The sequence below is a fragment of the Macrobrachium rosenbergii genome, chromosome 4 (assembly GCF_040412425.1).
Source record: "Macrobrachium rosenbergii isolate ZJJX-2024 chromosome 4, ASM4041242v1, whole genome shotgun sequence".
Lineage (NCBI taxonomy): Eukaryota > Metazoa > Arthropoda > Malacostraca > Decapoda > Palaemonidae > Macrobrachium > Macrobrachium rosenbergii.
In genome coordinates, this window is record NC_089744.1 from 84348393 (window position 1) to 84373668 (window position 25276).

The 25276-nt window shown below is 38.0% G+C and overlaps 1 protein-coding gene across 1 annotated transcript in view; it reads right to left on the reverse strand.

The window, feature by feature from the left end:
- Nucleotides 1-25276, reverse strand: part of LOC136836328 (cyclin-dependent kinase 9-like) — a 286298-nt gene that overhangs the window by 92328 nt on the left and 168694 nt on the right. The window contains exons 5-6 of the mRNA XM_067100490.1: nt 15612-15730; nt 12588-12751 (exon numbers count right to left, since the gene is read on the reverse strand). Coding sequence (XP_066956591.1) covers nt 12588-12751; nt 15612-15730 — 283 coding nt within the window. The remainder of the gene's footprint in view (nt 1-12587; nt 12752-15611; nt 15731-25276) is intronic.

Genomic DNA, 25276 nt, shown 5'->3' on the forward strand with positions numbered 1-25276 from the left:
GTAAATAATACACATTTTCCATACAGATTTTATAATACAGTAACTGTGCTGTGTTTGTATCAAATTTATGTACAAAAATGTAAATAATACATATTTTCCATACCGATTTTACACCTAAAAGCATGAAAACTTATAAGTGTTCTTCAAAAATTAAACAATCATTTTCTGCAGGGGGTATCATCTTTGAAATGTGCAGTAACTTTGTAAATGGGTATCAATCTTGTAAAACTACACAAACTGTTTGTGCTGTAATTACCTTTGTATCATATTTATGCATGTACAAAAATAAAAATAATATTTTTTTCATACAGATTTTATACTTCACAGCATGAAAACTTGTAAATTACTGTGCTTCAAAAATTAAACATAAAAACTTCTGCAGGGTTTCTTGAGGATTTCGCAAATGTCACGTGTCCGTGGAAAAATTGCGTGTGCCAATTTGTTAGGTTCCAATGAAAAGTTTGCATGTCTGTGAATTCACATAACTCGAATCACATAAGATCAAGGTAATACTGTAATACATTACAACATTCCAAAGAATTGTGCAGTTAAAAAATAAAAAATTACATTTTTATGATAAAATGATGTTTCATTATACTTACCAAAACACTGTAATAGCTTTTATCTCTTAAAATTTGACACGTCCAAGATATAAAATTTCAAACTCTTTGTTTGGAACGCTTGATATAATTGGGTTGGACCCACTCCACCGATGCCGGTGGGGTGGCATGGAAGGCGATCTACCCACTATCCCAGGTCAGTTTTAATCTCGCATACACAGCGCAAAGCCTGAGATAACGCCCCCGCGGGAGTGAGGAGGTTTCGTCACGTGCAGCTTTGGTAAGTATAATGAAACATCATTTTATCATAAAAACGCCATTTTCATTATAACGACTTACCAAAACATCAGAATAGCTGATTCCACATTTAAGGTGAAGTACAGGATGAGGTATCAAGCATTTAAAGGTTACACTTTATAAAAGGGACAACTCTAAACATGGGCATCCTATGATCCCTACCAACAAAAGGTGAGTCACTCACCTGGTAGATGGGGCTTTGCAGGGAGGTACTCGGCCTGGTTGAAGCTCCACTACCTGCAGAGGCATTGAGCAAGCACTGCTAGCTACTCTGCTCCATAACCACCCGAGTAGTCAGGGAAGTACAATCATTGACTAAGACAAGGGGGACTTTGCTCTTGCCCTGAGCAATTGGAAAGCAAACTAGACTGGAAAACGGGCCTCACCACTAACCTAAAGAACTAATCCAAATACATCCTTCTCTATACCCCTCAGCAGCTCATCTGAATGGAGGGCCCAGGTGAACTGAGCACCCCCAGCTTCCCTTTAACTCAGCAACCATAAAACCACAAGGGGAAGGTAAGATAAAGAACCTACCCCCCTAGTGTGTTCCCCCTAAAACCAAGCCAGCTACAGATACGGGACCTAACGCAAACAGGTCCTGATACTCAACTTCGACCTCCCTAAGGTAGTGAGACGCAAACACTGATTTTGACCTCCAGAAGGTGTTCTGTGTGATCTGCGAAAGTGATTTATTATGACGGAAAGCCACTGAAGTTGCTATTGAGCGCACTTCGTGAATGGACCTGACTAGGCGTACGGCCCTTCTGCTGCTAATGTGTCTGGGTGTGCCCTAAAATGAGTTCCTTTTGACGAAGAAAGCAAGGGCATTTTTGGAGAAATAATTGTTGGTCTTTCACAGAACACTCTAAAGGTTGTGAGGAACTCTCCTGATGCTGGCCGCCTGGGCAAGTAAGCGCTATAGATATCTGTAACTGGCACAAAGAAGCCTCCACCCTTGAAGGCCAGCCACTGGAGAGTGTTCTGGAATGGTAAAGACTGAGGCCACTGCTGGAAGGAGACCTGCTTCTGGCCAGAAAATCTACATAAGGTGAAAGAACAAACAGCACACCCTGTGAAAACCCACTTCCTTGTCAATGGTCTGTATTTCACTAACCCTTGCCATATATGCAACTAGAAAAAGGGATTTCTTAGTGGTCTCTAAGAGAAAGATCTTGTAAAGGTTCGTACCTTGGAGACATCAACCACCTCAAAACTACATCTAAATTCCAGGCAAGGGAAGGTTTTGGGGTCTTAGCTGTGTCTAAGGACTTGAGGAGGTCTGACAAGTCTTGGTTATTTGACAGGTCTAACCCCCTATGGTATCAATTTTCTTGAATCCCTTAAGTAAATGAAAAAATCGGCAAGTTGAGTTATAGACGTCGAAGAAGAGGAGATACTATTTTTCTACACCAATTCCCAAAGACTTCGTCCATCGTGGACTGGCAATTTGGCAGAGGAGTCCTGCACCTTGCAATAGCCTCCTAGCCTTGCTTGAAAACCTCGCGGGCCTGATGAGCTTCCTGACAGTCTGAAGCCTCTGTCAGAGCGAGAGTGGACAATCCCTGTGTGGAACTTCATTAGGGTGGGGTTGTCTGAGATGCGACTTCCTTTTCTTTTTGATAGTTAGTTCAGAAGTCTATCAGAGATCTAGCAGGTCTGGGAACCACTCCTTCCTTGGCCAGGAACGGGCAACAGAATTAAATTGACACTGATGGAATTTCACTCTCTTTGTTTATCACTTGCCTGATGAGCCTCTGGAAAGGGAGTGTGGAAAGGTACAGGCAAACAGGTTCGCCCAGTCTAGGAGCATGGTGTCCACTAAGTGAGTCGGTGGGTCCGAACTGGCGAGTAGAACACTGGGAGACGTATGGTTCTTGAGGTAGCGAAGAGATTCATTATGGAGTGCCCTACAAATTCCATAGATCCAGGCACACTTTGGGTGCAGGGTCCACCGTAGGAGAGAGTCTGGTCTCCACGGCTGAGTTGGTCCAGCCAGAACGCTCAGCTTCCCTGCACAAACCGAGGGAACAGGGCCACTCTGTTGCTGTCCGCCCACAGAAGGAGGTCCCTCGCCGTTTTGAACAGGGAGAAGGAATGGATACCTCCCCTGTTTCCGGAATGTAAGCAAGAGTCACGAAGCTGTCGGGCCAGCGTGAACAGCTTAATGCTTGGCCTGAGACGTGTGGGCCGAAAGTCCTGAGAGCGAGGTGAATGGGCCAACAGTTCCTTGATGCTGATGTGGAGCTTCTTCTGTCTGCTCAACAAACTCTGACGCTCTGAGGTTGTTTAGATGTGCTCCCACCCAACATTGGACGCTACCTGAGAACATCTGTAGAGATGGGTTGTCTTGGGAGAAGATCTAGGCTCCTCCCAAAGCCTTTCCCGGTGATTTCCCACCAGAGAAGTTATTTCTTGACGCTGGGGAATGTTGAAGACTGTGATCCATTTGAGTCCTTCTGTCCCAAGAGTCCCTGGGGAAACTGCAAGTGGTCCCATGCAGACTTGCCTAACTTGACGCCCAATTGCCCACTGGACTACAGAGTTCAGGGGAGAGCCATCCACTGTCGGGCTGGAGCAACTGTCCAAGAGGAGGAACTTCTCCACTGGGTCTGAAGGCAGGAGGCAACCTTGGGGGACAGAAAAGCCCAAAAGCTAGACTCCAGAGTCATCCCCAAATAAAGAGTCCTCTGCGAAGGAATTAAGCTCGACTTTTCCGTGTTTATCAGAATCCCTAAGTCTCGAGCTAACCTTAGGGTTCTGTGAAGGTCCTCCATGCAGCGGTCCCTTGATGATGAACGGAGTAGCCAGTCGTCGAGGTACAAGGAGATCCGAACTCCCTCCAGGTGGAGCCAATGACCTATCGGGGCGAGAATCCTGGTGAACACCTGCGGGGCTGTTGACAGACCGAAGCAGAGGGCCCTGAACTGGTAAACTCTGTCCTGAAAACAAACCAAGATACCTCCTGAGTCTTGATACTGGAATGTGGAAATAGGCATCTTCCATGCTCTAGGGTCACCATCCAATCCTCGAGTTAGAGCCTGAAGGATGAGCGTGTTCTTTTCCATGAAAACTTGGTTTCTACTGGGCAGATTGAGGGCGCTTTACGCGAGAACTGGCCTCCAACTCCCCTGATGACTTGGGGATCATAAACAGGCGTGTTGAAACCTGGGGTTGACATCATTCTGTACTTCTTCGATGACCGCTTTCCCTAAGAGAGACTGGACCTCTGTCTCTAGGGGTCAAAACTCTGACTGATTCTGAGTATGCTGTCGTATGAAAATGGGAGAAGTGAGAGAGGAGGAGGTTGGGCGAACGGAAGGCGGTAGCCTAGCTGGAGCACTTGCACCACTCCACTGATCTGCACCTGTCTTCCTGATTCTCCCAGAGCCCTGGGCCTCACTCAGCGCATGTGGAGATGAGATTCCTACTTACTGGCAGGACGACTCTGTGGCTTCGAGAGAACTTAGACCCTGAGTTGAGCGGACCTTGAGGTTTGGGCCTGAGTTACGAAACGGATGTCTGTTAAGAGGAGTATACCATCTTGGTCAAGGAGCCGTGGAGCAGGCCTCGGTTTGTTGGAAGACATCGACAGGATGCGGACGACGCTCTTTGTCCATGGCTGAAAGGACGCTCTTTCACTACTGCTTCTGGGAAGGCCTCCTGTCAAAAAAGGCGCGAATATCAGCCATTTTCTGCTAAGAAGTCACAGCCTTAGATAAAGATATTCTCAAGCTCTCTTCTTCAGAGTGGCCATGGTGAAGAGGAGGAAAGTCACTCTGCCGTGATCATGGATAGGCAACATGGTGCAGGAAAGGAATCCTGTGATTCTCTCCAAGACGCCTTCTGCGACATTAGCCTGCTCCACTCCAGCTTAAAAAATAGCTCCCATTGACCAATCGAGAAAGCTGACAATCTCTAGGAGCTTGTAGAGGTTCTTGGAAAAATGTTCTACATCCAGGGCAGAAAAGAAGGTCTTGGCCGCCTCAAAGGAAATGCGTCTTGAAGGGTCCACAAGGGAGCCAAAGTCCCCTTGTGCTGAAATTGCAGAGCCCAGTGAAGGAGAAGTTCCTGTACTGTACACACTTTGCCTCCTTTCGACAGCTTTGAAGGAGGGCACAATAAACGACGCATTTACCTGAGGATCTCTCTTAGCTTCCAACCAAGCCTCTACTTTTAATGCTTTCTGGAGGTGGTGGAGAGTACTCACTTGGGAAGGGAAGTGGTGGTGGACATTGCTTTCCTAGACGCAGAACGTGGAGGTCGGGAGGTGGGGCTGTCAGCTGAAATGTTGAGGGTATGACTGCAGAAAGCTGAGTAGAGAAGCGAATGAGAAGGCGGCACTGATTCAACGTGGGACCTTCCTCTTCACCAGAAAGAATCGGGTTCCGCGTCTAGATCGCCCAGGATTTGGGAGGAACAGCTTCTGACCCCCAGGAATACCAAGGACTCTGCAGCAGACTACCTTAGTTTCTCTTCCAGCAGAATAGACTCCTGGGAAGGTGAGGATGAAGCCAAAGGAGCCGACGCTTCCTGTGTAGGAGGGGGAGGAAGAGGCCCGGGCACTTGAGGCTGACCTCTCTGGAGAGGGCTAGGCATCTTGACTGCCCTAGGTGACCTGGGAGGAGCCGTGAAATGTATCTCTGATCGAACCCCACCCTGAGTAACCAGGTATAGGCTAGCTGTCCTTTCTTAAAGAGTTTAGTAACCCTAGGCAGGAATTATCCAAGATTGCCTCTTTATGGTCGAGAGGCATGATCTCTCATGGCGACGCAGGAGGGGGAGGATCTGGAAGAGCTGGAAGATGACGAGACTGGAAGCTACGGCAATCCGCTGCTACTCTCCCCGAAGAACTTAACCTTAGGTAGTGCTGCTTCGATGATGACCGCCTTCCTGACGTAAGATCCCGGGGACACGATCCTGTGATGTCTGGGCGATGGCAAGAAGATCGGTGATGCATGCAGAAGATCGGGACATGGAGAAACACTTTATGCTCCCCGGCTTGTCGACGCTTCGCAGAAGATTCAAACTACCGCCTCACCACTCGGGCCAAGGCTTTCTCGGCGCCTTAGAGGACGCAGCCTGCTCGTACAAAGAATTTCGACCTTTTCAGCCGCTCGACTGTCTTCAGCCCGAGAAGGCGAGCGACAGCTGCCTTGCTCAAAAGTCAGAAAAACAAGCAGACTCGCTGAAACATGATCACGAATAAATAACATTGTTATCAATAACACTGACGTCATCACCCGCGGTAACGGTCGGACTATGGCGCGAACGCACTAAACTTAAGACCGACTCCATGAAACCATTTATTTGTGCTTCTATTTGATTTCTAAAAAGCACGAATTCTGATTTATCAGCCTCGAGGCTGGGCTTGGCTTTTAGGAGAAAACATACTGGGAAGCTGGTGAAGAAGAGGGGGAACAGGCGAGGAAAGAGCAGTGGTAGAGGAGCCGGTAGGGAGAGGAGTGGAGGAACAGCCGTAAGTAGATGACGCCGATGCCATCAGCGAAGAAGATAGCCTAGCCTCCTTGCGCTAAAAGCTTTCCTGTCCCTATCCCAACTAGCTTTACCTGGATGGGAACTGGGTACGCTTACAAAACTCCTGACTCCATTCCACACTCACTGCATGTGTTCTCCTGGGAACACCCTGACCCCTACATGCCGCATACAATAAAGAATGCAGCGACTTAAGCTCTGACCAGCCTGAAAGAGCACAAAATTCTCGCAAAACTTCTGATCCAGAGAAACTGGAACTGACATAGCTACTAAATTCAAGCAGAGCTACGCGAAGCTAGATTAATAAACAGGATATTGAGTACTTCACCAAGGAGATACGCCAGAAAGAAACGCAACGTAGATGCAGAAACCAAACAGTTTGGGACAGACGGACGGCTACAGATGCGCTCGCCACAATACGCCCAGGATTGAAACTGACCTGATAGTGGGTAGGTCGCTTTTCCACGCCACCCCAACCGCATCCGTGGGGGTCGGGTCTCCGCTAATTATCAGCTGCCCAAAACAAAGTTTGAAATTCTGCATCCTTTGGATTTGCCTAATTTTAAGAGATAAAAGCTATTACAGTGTTTTGCAAGTCATTATAATGAAAACTTTTGTTTGCTCATGAAAAAGCATTTCAGAACAAGGAGGAAAAGAATGTCAAAGAGGGAAGTACTTAAAAACGAGGTTGAGAGATGTCTAAAAATAGAACAAATGGTATCGACAGTTGGAAAATATCACTCAAGCTCTCCACAGTTACATTAATAAAGAAAACAGAATACACAAAACAAACACCAAGGAGATAGGTGCTGGGTTTGCTTAAATACGAAAAGGCAACAAAAAAAGTAAGTAAAATGAAAAAGGCTCCAAAACTTATAAAGCCTTCGTAGCAAGAATAAGTGAATATATCATTAGGGAGACATAGAAAAACATTTTGAAATGTTTCAATATATCAATATACGCAAAGTATAAAAAAATCTATACAATATATTATCAAAACAAATATATTCAAACAAAGAAGAGAAAGTCGAACGGCAGGTCAGAGAAAGACGCAAGTCACTAGCTTTCTAACTGTCATATTTTCATAATTATTACAAAATAAGCAATGATTTTTTTCTTTCGCTGTTTTCTCAAGCCTTACTTTTTCAAAAGTAAATGCTACAATCACCAAGAATACTGAACCAATTCAATGAAACTTTTACAGTGTGTAGTATAACTATACATATACAGTATCTATAATTACAAGTGGGGAAAATTATTTTTGAGTGCAGCTTTCTTTTTGCCATATTATTTTTGAAAAGTTTCAAAATGATTTTATCAACTGCAAATTTATGAATGTGAGGTCGAATTTCTTTACTTTTCCACTTGTATTTTTTCAGTACAGTATTAGTTGTATTATAAGTGGTAAAAATTTGAAAAGAGTCCCTTCAATCATAAGGCAGCAATAAGCATTTACTTTATAATGGGGCCTTATGGCATCAGCGGCCCCCTTTAGGATTTACTCACCAGTGCTTCTAAACTCATTTAAGACAAAACTAAATGGAGACCCACATACAGTCATACCCCGAACTTACGTGAGGTTAGGTTCCAGAACCCCTCATGCAAGGCGAATTTTCATGTGAGTTTGCCATGGTCTCTAAAAATGCTAATAAATGCTCATTTCTAAAGTTTAAACACTAAATATGACCCTAATCATGCTCCCAAATTATTAAGGTAACTTTTAAATGAAATTAAAGTTACTGTAATTTCAATTAAAAGTTAGTTTAATACATTACCCTTAAAAAAAAAGAAATAAATGGTTGACATAAAAATAGAGAGTTGGAAGAGAATTTCTGTCTCTCTCCCCTTCCGACCAATCTATTTTTAGAAGTGTTTTTTTATTTTGACTAACACAACTCTTAGTTATTATGTCTCTTATGTTTTAGAACATATTTGCCACACTGGCGCATTTACACTTCGTAGACAGTACAATTTAAACTATCTACTGTACAGGTAAAGACATACAGAGAAATAATAAGTTGTAAAAATGTGTGAGCACTAACTATGAGAGAGAGAGAGAGAGAGAGAGAGAGAGAGAGAGAGAGAGAGAGAGAGAGAGAGAGAGAGAGACTGTCCTTACCTGAAATACGAAGTTAAATTGTTTATGAACTATTACAGAGAGAGAGAGAGAGAGAGAGAGAGAGATTATTCTTACGTTAAGATATCAAAATTGAAATTCAGTATTAAACTAACATTTAGAAATTATAGTTACTGTAATTTCATTTAAAAGTTAGCTTAGCACAGTACATTACCCTTAAAAAAAGAAATAAATGGTTAATATAAAAATATAGGAGTGTGTAAATCAGTATCCTCTCTATTTTCTTCTCTCTCTCTCTCTCTCTCTCTTCTTCTCTCTCTCTCTCTCTCTCCATTCCACTGATTTATTTTTAGAAGTCTTCTCAACCTTGTTTTTAAAAACCCCTTTATTCTGGCTCTTTCTCTTTGTTTTGAAATGCTCTATGTCTCTATGTTTTAGAACGGCACATTTACAATTTGTCAATGATATAGGTAAAATTACATCAATTTAAAATTCTCTAGTGCACAGTTAAAGACATACAGAGAAACAGTAATAATGAGGTTGTGCTAACTACGAGAGAGAGAGAGAGAGAGAGAGAGAGAGAGAGAGAGAGAGAGAGAGAGAGAGAGAGAGAGAGAGAGAGAGAGAATTATATAAGAAACTTTGACCAGCTACTCAGCAACACTACCCCTTCTTGTCATGTTGAATCGACATGTCTGACAGCTTTGCCTTAGAGCTTCTTACAGAAGATGAGGGAAAGATATTTGTTTGTTTAAAATATGTATCACATAAGAATTTTGTAATTACATTTATATTATTATTATTATTATTATTATTATTATTATTATTATTATTATTATTATTAATCTTATTAATATTTGAAAATGAGTACTTATTATTAGGTAAAAAATACAAAACAAATAAACATACAGAGGTACTGGCACTATAAAAATTCTCTCATCTCAGTAAGAGAGAGAGAGAGAGAGAGAGAGAGAGAGAGAGAGAGAGAGAGAGAGAGAGAGAGAGAGAGAGAGATTATTACTTTCATTGTTTAATGTTATTTAATTTATACATAAATGCTTGAAAACTTATAAATTACATAAAATATTAAACAAATATTTTTGCAGGGTTTCTCATTATTCGCAAATGTTCGTGTGTCTGTGAAAAACTCGTGCATGACAATTAGTTAGCTTCCAATGAAAAGTTTCAGTGTCTGTGAATTTGCACAACTCGAATCACGTACACGTAAGTTCAGGGTATTACTGAAATGTATTTCTATATGTTTCATAACTTCTGATTACCCAGTCTACTCCCAGGCACCAGGTAAAAGTTATAGGCTATGTTAGTTGGTACATAATTAAAATCATTAATTATTGGAATTATCATACCAATTCTATATAAAATCAGTATCACTAAGATTTAAATTGTATGGCAAAGCTCACCAATTCAAAAAAGTACTTTCTGTATTCCCTTAGGAAAATGATAACTATCACGACAAGTTTTTCAACACCTGTGATGTTACTACAGTAAACCCCTGTATTCGAGTTCTCATGATTTGCAGACTCATCGATTCGCGGATTTCTCTATGGAACACATATACACATTTTTCACGGAAAATTCGCCCAATCGCAGTATTTTTCTCTGAGAAATATTCACTAATTACTGTATTTTCATATAATTTTCATGACTAAATGCACTTTATGATAAAACTATTAAAATACTCAGATACCCAGGTAGAGCTAGAGTTACAATAATTCAATTTTGCGATGGGGTAAGCAATTAATGCTGATACGACAATATTTATTTTTAAATTTAGCGCGGGTGCAGGCAGCAGCATACAATCAGGCAGCGAGAGAGCCCAAATTACAATAGACCAACTTCTTTTCCTCCATCTCTTTATCCCATCTTCTAGTTAAGAAAGTAAAAGAGAATGATAAAAGTATTGTTAGTAACGTTATACTCTTGCGTAAATACGTACACCTATAAACAACCGAATGAGAAACTGTCGTTTTGCTTGTATATCAACCATCATACGGTAACAAACAATTACCGTAGTTATGTTACAAATGATGTTAAGTAAAATAGGACTGATATATTTTTACATTATACCCTTATTTGCTATGGATAAAAGATCGGCAAGGAAATATACTGCTAAATTCAAGCTGCAAGTTGTAGCTGAAGCTGAGAAAACAATGTTCAAGCTGCTAATGACTAAATAAAATTGGAGAGGAAGTATTTTAATCAAAACTTCTGGGCATGAAAGAACACATATTACTGTACTGCTGTTTTCATTCCGATAAAAGATAAAATACGTAAAGCTCGTATTATGATGAAATCAAGTGAAAATAGCAAACGGAATCTTGATTTTTTTACACAAAACAAACATGCCCCCAAACGGCCAACGTCATCTATTAACAAAAAAATAGCTGAATTAATTTCACAACGAGATGTAATTAAGTTATATTTCGACTTAAAAACACTTTGTATAACGAGAAATAACCTTGCTAACTAGAAGCAAGAAAAGCGCTCTGAACTGAGTTAAATATGGCGAAATAAGCTTACAGCGTAATCAGTTTCCAAAATAAAACATTGATTGCTATGATTGCAATTTATAACACAAAAGCAATGTACGAATATATACAATATATATTGGATATAGTGAAGTAAAGCATAACATTTTAAAAGATTCATGGAAAAGATGCATATTCGTTATGTTGATGTTTGTATAATATGATATTAATTTGTGAATATAGAGTACAGTATAATGTAGGCTAGGCTACCATATATGTATACAATATGGTGTAGGCTTAGCTAATTCTTGTTTGTTATTTAATTTCTCTTTGTATTGAATTATCATAAGTCAAACTGCATGAACCCCCAGAATTAGCTGATATTAATAATTACTATACCGTATATGTATACAGTATACTTTACAGTGTAGGCTAGGCTACCATATACGTATACATGGTACTGAATACCCTAGTGTAGGCTAGGCTATATTCGAGATGCGTTTTTTCCAAAAAACGATAGGTTTTTTGGAACCTAACCCCATCGTAAGTAGGATAATACCATGTATAAGCATTTTTAAACCTTGTTTTGTGTTTGAACTATCAAAATAGGCAGTTCTAAGTGTTTTCAGAAGGGTTTTAAGCATTCGCGGATTTTACCTATTCGCAGGGGGGTGTGGTATGCATCCCTCGCGAATAGGGGGGTTTACTGTACTGGCAGAGTGATACCTGTTGGAAATAGATCCAAATGAATGTATTTCCTTTAACCCTTGAAAGGAACCCTGATATTAAGGATAACTGGGCACTTTCTATATCACAAATTTTCATTTAGTTTGATTATAAAATGCTACAAGGGAAATACTGGCCTTTAGTAAACTCCAGGGCTTGTAAGTCAAGCATGACTGGGAACTATTATCATGGGTATGTTTCATAAACAAGAAGTTAGGCTAACCCAATTTACCCTTTCCATAACCTAAAATTACCTATCAATGTTAAAAAAGCCATTGACTAATGAATTTCAATAAGAAAATTGTATATTATTGCATTAATGCTAATTATCACTTTGTCAGACAGGGAAAATAGCACGGCAATTACAGCATAGTCTATCATTCTACTCCTAACTTCTCAACCTTGCAGGAGACCTACTGGCTTCAAATTTTACCAGATATAAGCCCATACATTAAAATTTTAAGGAACTAAAAATTTTTCTGGGTCTTAAAACTAAGAATATAGCTTGAGTGGTGTTATGATGATCAACAAATGCACTATTTTCAGAGCAAGCACTGGGGATACGTGACACGTGGACTCTGACAATTTAATGAGACAGATAGCTGACATATAAACTGTGGTCACATGTTAAATAGGATGAATGAAAAAACCGAGGCAGTTGTGTAGAGGAGATAGAGCCCTCCTGTTCTAAGTCCTTTGTGTTCTATCACTGTGCCAACAAGCACTATTCTGGCTGAGACCAACTATAAGAGAATTCTTTGAGATTGGTTGGTCTGTCTTATGGAGCCCTAGGGGGACTATGTGAGTGCAAGTCCTTTGAGGAAGACCAGCAGCTACGTTATCAAAAAGAGTATATACATGTAAAATACTGTGCTACACTTTGATCATGTGTATAACCACACACTGCATTCATATAATCCAAAGGATCTTATTCATACCTACCTATTTGGTCCCTGTCTACTTGTGCTGAATGCTCTAGCCAAACCAAAGTCAGCTAACTTTAGGATACCAGTTTTTGTGATTAGAACATTGGAAGCTTTCAAGTCTCGATGGAGAATTTTGTTAGAGTGAATGTAATATAATCCATTCAACAACTGCTGCATGACCTGCAAGAGAAATCAAGTACTGTGAAAAATCTTTTAAAAATATCATCTGATAACAGACTACCAACCAAACGATACAAATAATGGGGGATTATTATAAAGAACCTGCAAATAATTAAAAAGGGGTCTTAAAATTCAAGTTAAATCTGGCTACCAGCTACAGCAAATAAGTTGAGCTATAAGGTGCTGCCTGGCAATTAACCCTTAAACGCTGACTGGAAGTATCGTGCGTCGACTAAAATTGTCTGTAGGGTGCCGAGTGGACGTACAGTACGTCGACTACAAAAAGTTTTTTTAAATATTTGCGGAAATTATGGTTATAGGCCTAGTTTGCGAAAGATTTTAAATCACGCGCCTTGAGGGATGCTGGGAGTTCACGTATCACACTGTTGTTTTGTTTACAAGCGTTACCCAGCCGTGCATGCTCGAATTTCTTTCTTCTCGCACTACAGAGCATCAGCGACGCATATCAGAAATTCTTTCGTCACTTTGTCGTAATTTTTGCACCATTTTATATTAGCCGTTACATACAGTTTTATATATGAAAATGTGAGCAATTTCATGTAGAATACAACAAAAAATGACCCATGGTTGTAGCTTTTATCAGTTTTGAAATATTTTCATATAAATCATGATAAGTGCCAAATTTTCAACCTTCGGTCAACTTTGACTTGACTGAAATGGTCGAAAAATGCAATTGTAAGCTAAACCTCTTACATTCTAGTAATATTCAATCAATTACCTTCATTTTGCAACAAATTGGAAGTCTCTAGCACAGTGATTCTCAAACTGGGTGCCGTGGCACCTTTGGGTGCCACAGACAGTGCCTAGGGGTGCCGCAAGATTGTCATGAATTTTGCCTTGGCTAGGTCATGTCAATGAACATTTGCAAAAAAAAAAAAAGTTTGCAGAAGTCTTCATATAATTATTATTGGTGTGTCTACTCTAATTATGTTTATCTAATTCTTCTGATATGCTCTTTGTTTGTACAGTATATTTCTGCATGTTTGGTGTTCTCACTTTGGTTTGAGTATGGATAATAATTTTATTCATTAAAATAAGAAGTTAATCCATGCGATATGGTGGGATGGAGAAGAAGGGGTGCCACGGTAATGATTACATTAGTTAGGGTGCCATCACTAAAAAAAGATTGAGAACCACTGCTCTAGCACAATATTTTGATTTATGGTGAATTTTTGAAAAAAACTTTATCCTTACATCCGCGCGGTAACTTGGCCGAAAATCTCAAAAATTCTTTGGTCACTTTGTCATAATTTTTGCACCGTTTTATATTAGCCCGTTACATAAAGTTTTATATATGAAAATGTGTGCAATTTCATGTAAAATACAACAAAAACAACCCATGGTTGTAGCTTTTATCAGTTTGGAAATATTTTCATATAAATCACGATAACTGCAAAATTTCAACCTTCGGTCAACTCTGACTTCGACCGAAATGGTAAAAAAATGCAATTGTAAGCTAAAACTCTTACATTCTAGTAATATTCAATCATTTACCTTCATTTTGCAACAAATTGGAAGTCTCTAGCACAATATTTCGATTTATGGTGAATTTTTGAAAGAAACTTTTTCCTTATGTCCGTGCGCGGTAACTTGGCCAAAAATCTCAAAAATTCTTTTGTCACTTTGTCGTAATGTTTGCACCGTTTTATATTAGCCGTTACATAAAGTTTTATATATGAAAATGTGCGCAATTTCATGTAAAATGCAAAAAAACAACCCATGGTTGTAGCTTTTATCAGTTTTGAAATATTTTCATATAAATCACGATAACTGCCAAAATTTCAACCTTCGGTCAACTTTGACTCGACCGAAATGGTCGAAAAATGCAATTGTAAGCTAAAACTCTTACATTCTAGTAATATTCAATCGTTTACCTTCATTTTTGCAACAAATTGTAAGTCTCTAGCACAATATTTCGATTTATGGTGAATTTTTGAAAAAAAAACTTTTTCCTTACGTCCGCGCACGGTAACTCGGCTGAAAATCTCAGAATTTCTTTAGTCACCTTGTCGTAATTTTCGCACCATTTTATATTAGGCCTTACATAAAGTGTTATATATGAAAATGTGTGCAATATCATGTAGAATACAACAAAAAATAACTCATCGTTGTAGCTTTTATCAGTTTTGAAATACTTTCATATAAATCACGATAAATACAAAAAATTCGACCTTCGGTCAACTTTAACTCAACGGAAATGGTCGAAAACTGCAATTGTAAGCTAAAACACTTACAGTCTAGTAATATTCAATCAATTACATTCATTTTGCAACAAACGGGAAGTCTCTAGCACAATATTTCGATTTATGGTGAATTTTTGAAAAAAACTTGTTTTTACGCCCTCGCATTACAAATTCATGCATCAGTTTGTGATAACATTTTCTCTGTGTTGCTTTGATCGTTTTACAATTTGTTATATACCAAAATCATCGCAATTTAGTATACAATACAACGAAAAAACATAACTCATTAGCTTTAACCGTTTTGCTCACAGTGCGATTCGTAAACAATTATATATGAAATTTTTTTGTGCTGTCATATATTCCAATATTTATATATGATAATGATATTTTTTTCATTTCTGATGGTTGCATACTAACCTTCAGGCAATGACAAAAAAAGGAGCCAAAAATGAACTTTTAATCTTAAAAACTAAGCGCGCTGTGATTTTTTAAAAAAAAACTTTTTTCCCGCTTCAGCTCTAACCCCGAATGCCGCCGGCATACGACAGACACTTTTGTAAATAGAGGCTCGGCGTTTAAGGGTTAATGTGTTAATGAAGAACAGATTCTTTGATTATACAGAAATATGAAAAAAGTGGTAAAACTGTTGTACCTACCTTTTTGATCTCACCTAAGTTGAATTTCACGTTCACATTAGATAACAAACCAGCCAGATCATGTTCACAAAATTCAAAGACCAAGAAAAATGTAGAAAGGCTAGACATGTGTGGAGTCGCTGAAAATAAAAATGTATAAACATGAATAATCATAAAATGCCATTATTTGGATATACATTGAATACAAACAGCATGTAATTGTAAGTAATGTACATCAAAATACTGATGATCGTCATGATTAGGCAAAATTATTTTGTCAAAACAATACAACACATATATTAATCTACATACAATTAAGCAAATTATTTCTAATGTACAATGAATTCCACAAGAAATATCCTTTATGTGCATTTCCACTCATCAGAAATTTATAGTTTAATTTCTAATATATAATATTTATTCAGTTCAATATTTTAAAGAGTATCTGAACCTCTCAGAATTGCAAACCTTTTCTTTGGTTTAAGGTTAACACTTGGGAAGATACTTAGCTAAAAGCAAAATCTTTCCACTGAATCACATTTATATACTCTCATACAGCTGGCACAAAGAATTTGTTACTCAATGAGGATTAAATATTCAAAACAACATGCAATAATGGTTAAACAAATGTTGGATAGCTTAGCAGAACACCAAAAGCAAAGGATGAAAAGACGAAAAAAATGCAACTGTGTTCAAAGAAAGGATGTACAGAACCTTTACTCTTTGTAATAGTGCACTGCACAGTGTAGGCAATACTGCCTACAGGGATGACACCTCAACAGATCCCTAGGCAAGCAAACTGTCAATGTACGTAAAACATGCCTCCAAAGAACAGAATGCTCATATGTAATAAAACTGGACAAAAAATCCAGATAAATAAAAGCAAATTAACTACCAAAGCATCCACACAGGAAAAGGTACAAACTGCCCTATGGCAAGATTTATTCCCATCTCAAATGGAATTTACAATCTTGATTTACCCAGTGCTTCCTACTAAGCATGTATCCTCCTTTGTTTCACTTTAGTCAAGCGCTTGTTTTTCTTTTATTTCCCTTTATGATTTTCAACAAATTACACATGAGATCCCATTAATGTTAATGCTGGGGTGTTTGTACATGAATCATTTCTAAAGCTACAGATCATGCAAATCTACTTTTCATTAATATTCCTCTGCCACACTAGGCTCCATGTTACCAATCTTTATCTTCAAGAAATGCTATTTGCATGAATCTTATTGTGTCATTACTAATACAGATACAGAGAGTATGCCTGTTTAGTCAAACCATTTTCTTAAGAGGAATATAGAAAATTCTTTCATGTAATTGGTTATTTTTATCAAACTAAATGAATTTCAAAATAATACTTTTTGACAGCATAGCTGTTGTTTGTCCTCTAAGGAGTTACTCTTATGGTCCCCCCAGGAACCAATAAGACAGGCCAACCAATATCAAAGAATTCTCTTTTAGTTGGTCTTGGCAAGAGTAGTGCCTCTGATTTGACACAGTGCTGTGTTAATGAAAGGTTGCAGTTAACTTCTGAGGAAAGTCTTATCGGCCACTGGGCTTAATCTAGTCATTGAATCCACTAAGATGGCCAACCTGCACAAATGGAGCGCAATGGCATCCAACCCAGCATTTCTCTCTCTCAGTAACCCCTCCTTTTATCCATTCTCTCTGCTGCTGAGATCTCTGTGCATTTTAGGCTTATGGGAGTGACGTGTGCAGCTGCCGCCAACTTGAGAAAGTTTCCCTGGGGCAACCCTGGGCCAGGACAGAGAAGCATGGGCCAGGAAATATGCTATTCTGCTGTTAGAAGCAATCTCGAGCGGACATACATTCCCGCTCTACTTCACAGAGGCCGCAATTTGCCTCGTGCTTTGTGACACCAATTCTGGGACCCCAACTGTTTGCATGCTTAGTTAATTTCCAGATTAGGAAAAGTGAAAGTAAAGCATCTTCTGACCGGCTGTGCTGTCCTGTGCCACCCAAGTGATTAAAGCAATCTTTAAGCATTCGGGCATGATATTGCAGTAAGTAGCTCAATGGTACATACTGTAGTGAGGACCTTAATTCATGCTAGTCCTATAGTTAATTTGACACCTCTCTCTTTAAGAGGGATTCTTTTATCAGCTTGCACTTTCATTCGTCGCCTGGACCCAACACGTGCAACGCGAATTCACAGACGCGAACTTTTCATTGGAACCTAACTAACTGGTATACTCGATTTTTTCACAGACATGCAACATTTACGAAATCCTCGAGAAACCCTGCAGAAGTGTTTATGTTTAATTTTTGGAGTAATTTATAAGTTTTCATGCTTTCATGTGTAAAATCTGTATGAAAAATGTATTATTCTTATTTCTGTACATGCATAAATATGGTACAAAGGTAATTACAGCATGTACACTTAGTGTACTTTTACAACATGTGATACCCATTTGCAAAGTTATTGCACTTGTCAAAGATGAAACCCCTGCAGAAAGTGTTGGTTTAATTTTTGAAGTAATTTATAAGTTTTCATGTTTTCAAGTGTAACATTGATTTGGAAAATTTGTATTATTTATATTTTTGTACATAAATATGATACAAAGGCAGTACAGTCACTGTATTATGCCTATTTGTATTTCTCTCTCTCTCTCTATCTCTCTCTATCATTCGTAGCTAGTGCTCACACATTTTTACATCTTATTATTTCTGTGTCTTTACCTGTAATGTACATAATTTTAAATTGATTGAATTTTTCCTGTAACCTCTATGAACATTACGTACATTTTCTTTATTTTACTGAATTGTACCTTCATTATGACTATGACTTATGAAGTTTACCCAGTGATGCAAAGAAAATGTCTTTTACTCTGTGAGTGAAAAAGAAAACAGCATCCCACAAATTAGGGGTAACATTAGTATACAGTAAACCCCCATATTTGCATTTTCACAATTCGCGGATTTCTCTGTGGAATGTATCTACCCATTATTCACGGAAAATTCGCCCATTCGTGGTATTTTTCACTGAGAAATATTCACTAATTAGTATTTACATATTTTCATGACTAAATGCACTTTTTGTGATAAAACTATTAAAATACTCAGGTGTAAGCGTTTTTTGAGGGTTTTTCTTGTGTTTATCAAAATAGGCAGTTCTAAGCGTTTTTAGAGGGGGTTTTAAGTATTCACGGATTTTAGCTATTTGCGGGGGGTGGGTGCGGTACGCATTCCCCGCGAATACGGGGGGTTTACTGTACATATGTACCTACTGTAAATGCGCTAGTGTGCCAAACACAGTACCCATTACGATACTGTACTCTATTTTTATGTCAACCATTTATTTCTTTTTTAAGGGTAATGTATTAAGCTAACTTTTAAATGAAATCACAGTAACTTTAATTTCATTTAACCCTTCAGGGATGGGCTAATTATATATCATGCACACCCCCTGACCAGGCAAACTTTGAGGTTGGCCAATTTAAGAAAAAAACACATCAATGGAAAGCGGAAGATATGCAAATGGTATGGTGTAAGAAAAAAAAATTCTAAAAACTATTTACAACCCTGTGTGGGGAATCTTTTACAAAACACTTGTAAATTTTACCAAGTTATACATGTTTCTTCTAATAATTTATTTTATTTTATTTTGTAAAACTGTAATTACAGCTCACACAATATCATAACAGATAACTAAAATCAGTAACAAATTCTGAGCATATTTGTTTTAAAAAATTTACGTAAATTTACTGAGATCAGGAGAGGTAGTAACTTTTTTTGAGGTATACATGTTTTTTCTAATATTTGTTTGCAAAATTACAATTATAACTGACATCATATCATAAAAGTTAAGAACTAAAACCAACAGCAATCCCTGGGAATATTTATGAGCAAATAAATAAAAAGACATCACAGGAGAGAGAGGAGCAAGACATCCCCCCATCAAGTCAAGAACAATACTGATCTCCCTGAGATGCCCACTGACTGAGCTGAGCTGGTTCTGAAGTTGCCACCAGTCATTTATGGGCCACTGAAGTGATGGAAACTCTTTCCCGCTCAATACAGCCAAATTGTATGGCACATAATATTAATGCTCATATGAGGATTCCCGTCCATCACCCAAAACCTGTTATAGGTACTCGTATGAGGATTCCTATCCATTAAGGGTTAAAAGTTAGCTTAATACTTTGGGAGCATGATCAGGGTCATATTTAGTGTAACTCTAGAAACAAGCATTTATTAGCATTTTTAGTTACCGTGCCAAACTTACGCAAATCCTTGACTTACGCGAGGGGTTCTGGAAGCTAGCCTCGTGTAAGTTCCAGGTATTACTGTACTCCTTATTGTTTACCCATGTGCACCCAAGTTTATAATTAATTTGTCAGCTATTGTTATCATTTGTTAAATGTTTGTAACTGCTGAGTATAATTACACCTTGCAGTAGATTGATGTAGAGCGATAACACATGTTTGCATTCCCAATTCTTTCCATTCCTCTCATGTTTGGTATTACTGGCATTCATTTTATAGCACTCTGTTGTGCAGCCACAGCTGGCCCTGTAACACTGGTGATCTTTGCCAAGATTTTCCTTCATTGGCTGAAGTGTGGCTATATTTGGGATTAAACATAAGAGTAAAATTCCCCCAATCTTTCAGTGTTGGAAAAATGAACCTCTTTAACGTAATCTCACTATAGCAGATGCTAAAATGGTGACCTTGCTAAAGATCAAGTACAGTCGACCCCCTGTATTTGTAGGAATAGGGACCACAATCTCCTACGAATAGCTAAAATCCATGATTACTTGACACCTCCTCTAAAAATGCTTATAGCTGTCTATTTTAATCTTCAAACACCAAAGAATGCCCCCCCCTTCTAAAAATGTTTATGACTGCCATTTTAATAGTTCAAACACCAAATATACCTTAAGCTATCATCCTAAGACACTTTATTATCATTTTACTATAATTTCAATCACTTTAATATCATTCCAATATGTATCATTTCTGAACATCGTATCTATAACAGGCGAGAAAACCAGTTTTAGGAGCTTAGCTACCAACAGGGTTCGCTATAAAGAGGTCACTTGGATACTATAAAGGGGTCCCTCCTGAAAAAAAAGTATACCTTAGCTTTACCAGACCACTGAGCTGATTAACAGCTCTCCTAGGCCTGGCCCGAAGGATTAGACTTATTTTACGTGGCTAAGAACCAATTGGTTACTTAGCAACGGGACCTACAGCTTATTGTGGAAAACCTTTGGAGGAGAGAGAGAGAGAGAGAGAGAGAGAGAGAGAGAGAGAGAGAGAGAGAGAGAGAGAGAGAGAGAGAGAGAGAGAAAGCTAAAAACATTTTTCTTTCCAGCAAAGCTAAAAACATTTTTCTTCTCCACATCTCTCTCTCTCTCTCTCTCTCAGTCATTATTTAATCTTATTATTATTTAATCTTATTACTATTATTAAAAGTACAGTATTATTTATTATTATTATTATTTAAACATTAATCTTATTAATATTTGAAAATTAGTACTTATTACCTGTATTATTACATGTACAGTATTATCATTATTATTATTTAATCAATATTATTCAATCTTATTAATCTTAATGTTAATATTTGGAAATTAGAAAATAATTTTTTTATCATAAATAATGTATTTAGTCACAAAAATACAGTGGTCCCTCAGCATACAAATGATTCCTTATTTGTATCTTTGTTATAAGAAGTAAAATTTTCAAAAAATTTTGTTTCTGTTTACAAATTAAAAATTCAATTTACGAACCATTTGGTGGAAAATCTCACAGGGCCAGGTGGGATCCTCTCAAGGAAACTGAAATGGTCGCAGTAGGCAAAGGTTGATAACAAAATCAATTTTATTCCCATTTTGCTAGGATAATCAAAGGAATCGATAGTGTGTGTGTGCTTGCATGTTTGAGAGAGTGAGAGAGTAATCAGCAACCAGCAGATGTGACAACAATACCTCACACATGTATGATTGTCGACCTGTGTTTTACATTTCGATCTTAAGTACAAGGAGATTAATTATGCCACAACCCATACTCTTACTACTGGCAAACAGCAGAATTCAAAATTATAATCCAATAAACATGAGGATTTTGGAAGCAAATAAGTAATAAGTAAAGATTGCAAGTAAGAAAAGGAAAAAAAAAAAAAAAAAAGAGATCAAATAACTTTCCACAAGGAAGTTGTTTAAACCAGGAGTCGGCAACCTTTGAACACTCTGTGCCAGTTAATAATTAATACATTTTTTAAGTACCTGATGTGGGTGCTATTTTTCAAGCACTATTATAGATAATATACATATATCCTGGGGATAGGAAAATTAAAATCATAATTGTACTGTAATAGCCATTGTAATTATATTGTATTTTGCTGAACATGCATACAAAAATGTAATTCAAATATAATTTTTATTTATTTATTTTCTGCATCTATTATTGTCTGTAACAAAAACTATTTTAGGTTTGAAGTTTATACACTTAGTATTAATGCGATCCTTGCCCTTGCTTCCCTTTGACCAAAGTTGAAATTTCAGGTGAATATTTCGACACCTTGAGTTTCACGCAACCCTCAGAGTGATCCGTTGTAAGCCTGCTGGATGAGGGCTGAGGATGTGCTTCATTTGTGAAAATATCTGCTCACATTGATATGTGGATCCATACGCTGATAGCAGTGCAAAAGCTACTTTCTTCATGCAATTGAATTTATCAGGTAGTGATGCCCAAGACCTTAAGATGGATGATTGATCATTCTTACTGCTTTCAGTATTGTCTCGAAGATCTTTGAATTTAGCTGACAACAATGTTGAGGCCTGAAAGTCGATTAACTGCATTTTAATTCCTCAGTTTCCATCCACTCAAAGAAGTCGTTCACTGTATTTAAAGGTGTCCATACTGATTAAAAATGAAAACACTGGGCCCATGTGTTGAAAATCTTTGAAACCTGATTGAGAATTCTGACTTTAATTCTTGCATGTACAGTTGTAGATCAGAAGTGTTGACTGGATGCATTGAAGATAAGTTTTTCAGATTTTTGAAATAACGCTTTATTCGGTTTATCATCTGTTGAGTAGATTGCAAGCTTTGCAACAAATGCTTTCAATTATCGCATACAAATCCAATACCGTTTTTCCTGCACCTTGCAGGAGAAGATTGAACTCATTTAGATGTTTGGTGATGTCTGAGAGAAACATAAGTTTCACAATCCAATCTCCGTCTTCCAACTCAGGATAGTCTTGGCCTTTTTCTGATAAGAAAACCTTGATTTCATCAAAGCATCCCACAAATCTCTCCAATACCTTCCCACAACTTAACCACCTAACACTGCAATGCAAAGGTATATCTTTGTACACACTGTCCACCTCTTCAAAAAAGCTTGAAACTGCCTGTGCATAAGAGGAGAGTGTGCAACAAAAAATTCACTATTTTTGTGACAGTAGTCATCACCTTCTTGAAACAAAGCTCGAGATCTTGGCACATAAATTTTCTTGATGAATTATGCAGTGCAATTTCAGAATGGGGTGCCCAATTTTCCCTCAACCAATTTATTAAAACCCTTGTTTTCCCTACCATAGCAGGAGCACCATCCGTTGTAATTGCAAAAATCTTTCCTATGTCTACCCCTCTGTTCTCAAAATGGTCGGTGAATGCCTTCAGTATGTCTTCTCCCCTTGGTGGTTCCATACATAGGTTTAAGACAGCACAGTTCCTCGTGTACCTCTGTGTCACTATACCTAAAAACAGCCAGCGGGGAATGTCATTTATATCCACGCTTTCGTCAGGGCAACATTGAACACAGGTGTAATTGTTAAAGCAACCGTTTGCTGCTGAGAATTATCAGCCATTTCAGAAATACGAGTCCCACGGTCCTAGCTGAGACAGGCATGTCTTTTATCCTTGAGATAATCACGTGTTTGTTTGTTAAACGAATAATACTTCAGAGCACTCTAGAAAGCTGCTTTTATAAAATCTCCATCAGTAAAAGGCTTTCCATGCTGCAATACACAGAGCTAGTTTGTAACTGGCCTCAGTTTCATTACTTTTGCTAGCACTAAGTTTTTAAACACATTACTCTGTTTCCATAGCGGGATACTGCTTTCTTGATCGCCTCAGCTTTGTCAGCACTATCCTTGAAAGTCTTTTTTTCCATTTGTTTCCAAATGTCTTTTAACACTTGATGTGCAATAGAGCAAGCTCGCAGCAGAGCCACACAGCACGGTCATTCTGCTGAATAAATCCAAAGTCATTTGTCCATGACGACTGAAATGATCCCCACATCAAGCTTGACTTTTTTCGCAGTAGCCATGGCGACAATTAAACTGGGAAGGGTGTTAAGTAAGGTGGCTAAAGAGTAACTGAAACAACAGCAGAGTTTTATGCAATCACGTTACATCGTTGAGTATGAAACGCTTTTGTTACAATTCATGTATCATACTCGTAGCCTACATCTCGATGCAATCATGTAGATATCATGAATATGAAACGTTTTTGTTTTAATTCATGTATCATAGGAAAAAATTACTTTTTAATCATATGATTTGAAAGGAAATAAACCATATAGATAAGAATTGGCTAATGCACAAATATTTATTGTCATATCATATTAGAATCTCTCTAGTGTATATATATATATATATATATATATATATATATATATATATATATATATATATATATATATATATATATATATATATAATATATATATATATATATAAACATCGTCTAAATCGCCAAAATCATAACCGAATAGTTTTCTGTGCTGAAAAGATAGTATTATTGGTTTTACATCAAAAAACCTTCAAATTATGATTATTCTGCCATTTTGAGGCAACCCGGCAAGCATCAGTGTGCCAACTAACGTCATCGTCGGAAGACGGAAATAGCTGATGAATATATTTGGTTCACATTTGTTTGGAACGACTTCACGCATTTTTGTCTATTATATATATATATGATAAAGGAATAATAGCGTGCCCCGTAAATTATATATTTTGCTGGGGAAAACGGCAGCGAAACAAATGCTATGCTTTTCAAATATATTCATCAAAATTATTTTGCCATGAGTAAAACACAAGTTTATCCGACGGAAGAAATATGGCCCCAAAATAAGAATGGTCATAATGTCACTGATGAAGACCAGCCTAATTCAGTTTACATCGTTTTCAATGCACCCAGAGCATTAAAAGTAAGATTTCTTAATTTTTGACGATTTTCGACTAAAATTCATGAACTGATTTTCAGGTTACGACGAAGAACGACCCCCGTCAGAACCAGAACAATTGATATATATTATTAATTTGATATATATATATATATATTCATATATATATAATTTCTTTTTTGTTTTGTTAGGATTTTTCTTTTGCATTTTCGAATCACATGCCGTACAATGAAAAGAGTTGCATCAAAATGCCATGGTGCCGACCGCTTGGTTTAAACAAACAATCCAAAGTATGCAGAAGCTGAATGTGGCGCCAGTGTGTTTCATGATGTGGGGATGAGTTACTTTTACAGTGCTACACAGTGGTAAAACGCAAGTGTCACTCGATAAGTATTTTGCCACAACAAAAAGAAGTGATCTGGGCAAATCGAGTGTAAGTGAAAGAAATGGCCAAAATGTAGTGAAAGAAAATTCATCCGAGCCTGGCCCCCAGCTGGGAAGTCAGTGGGAAGCAGACCCCAGCCT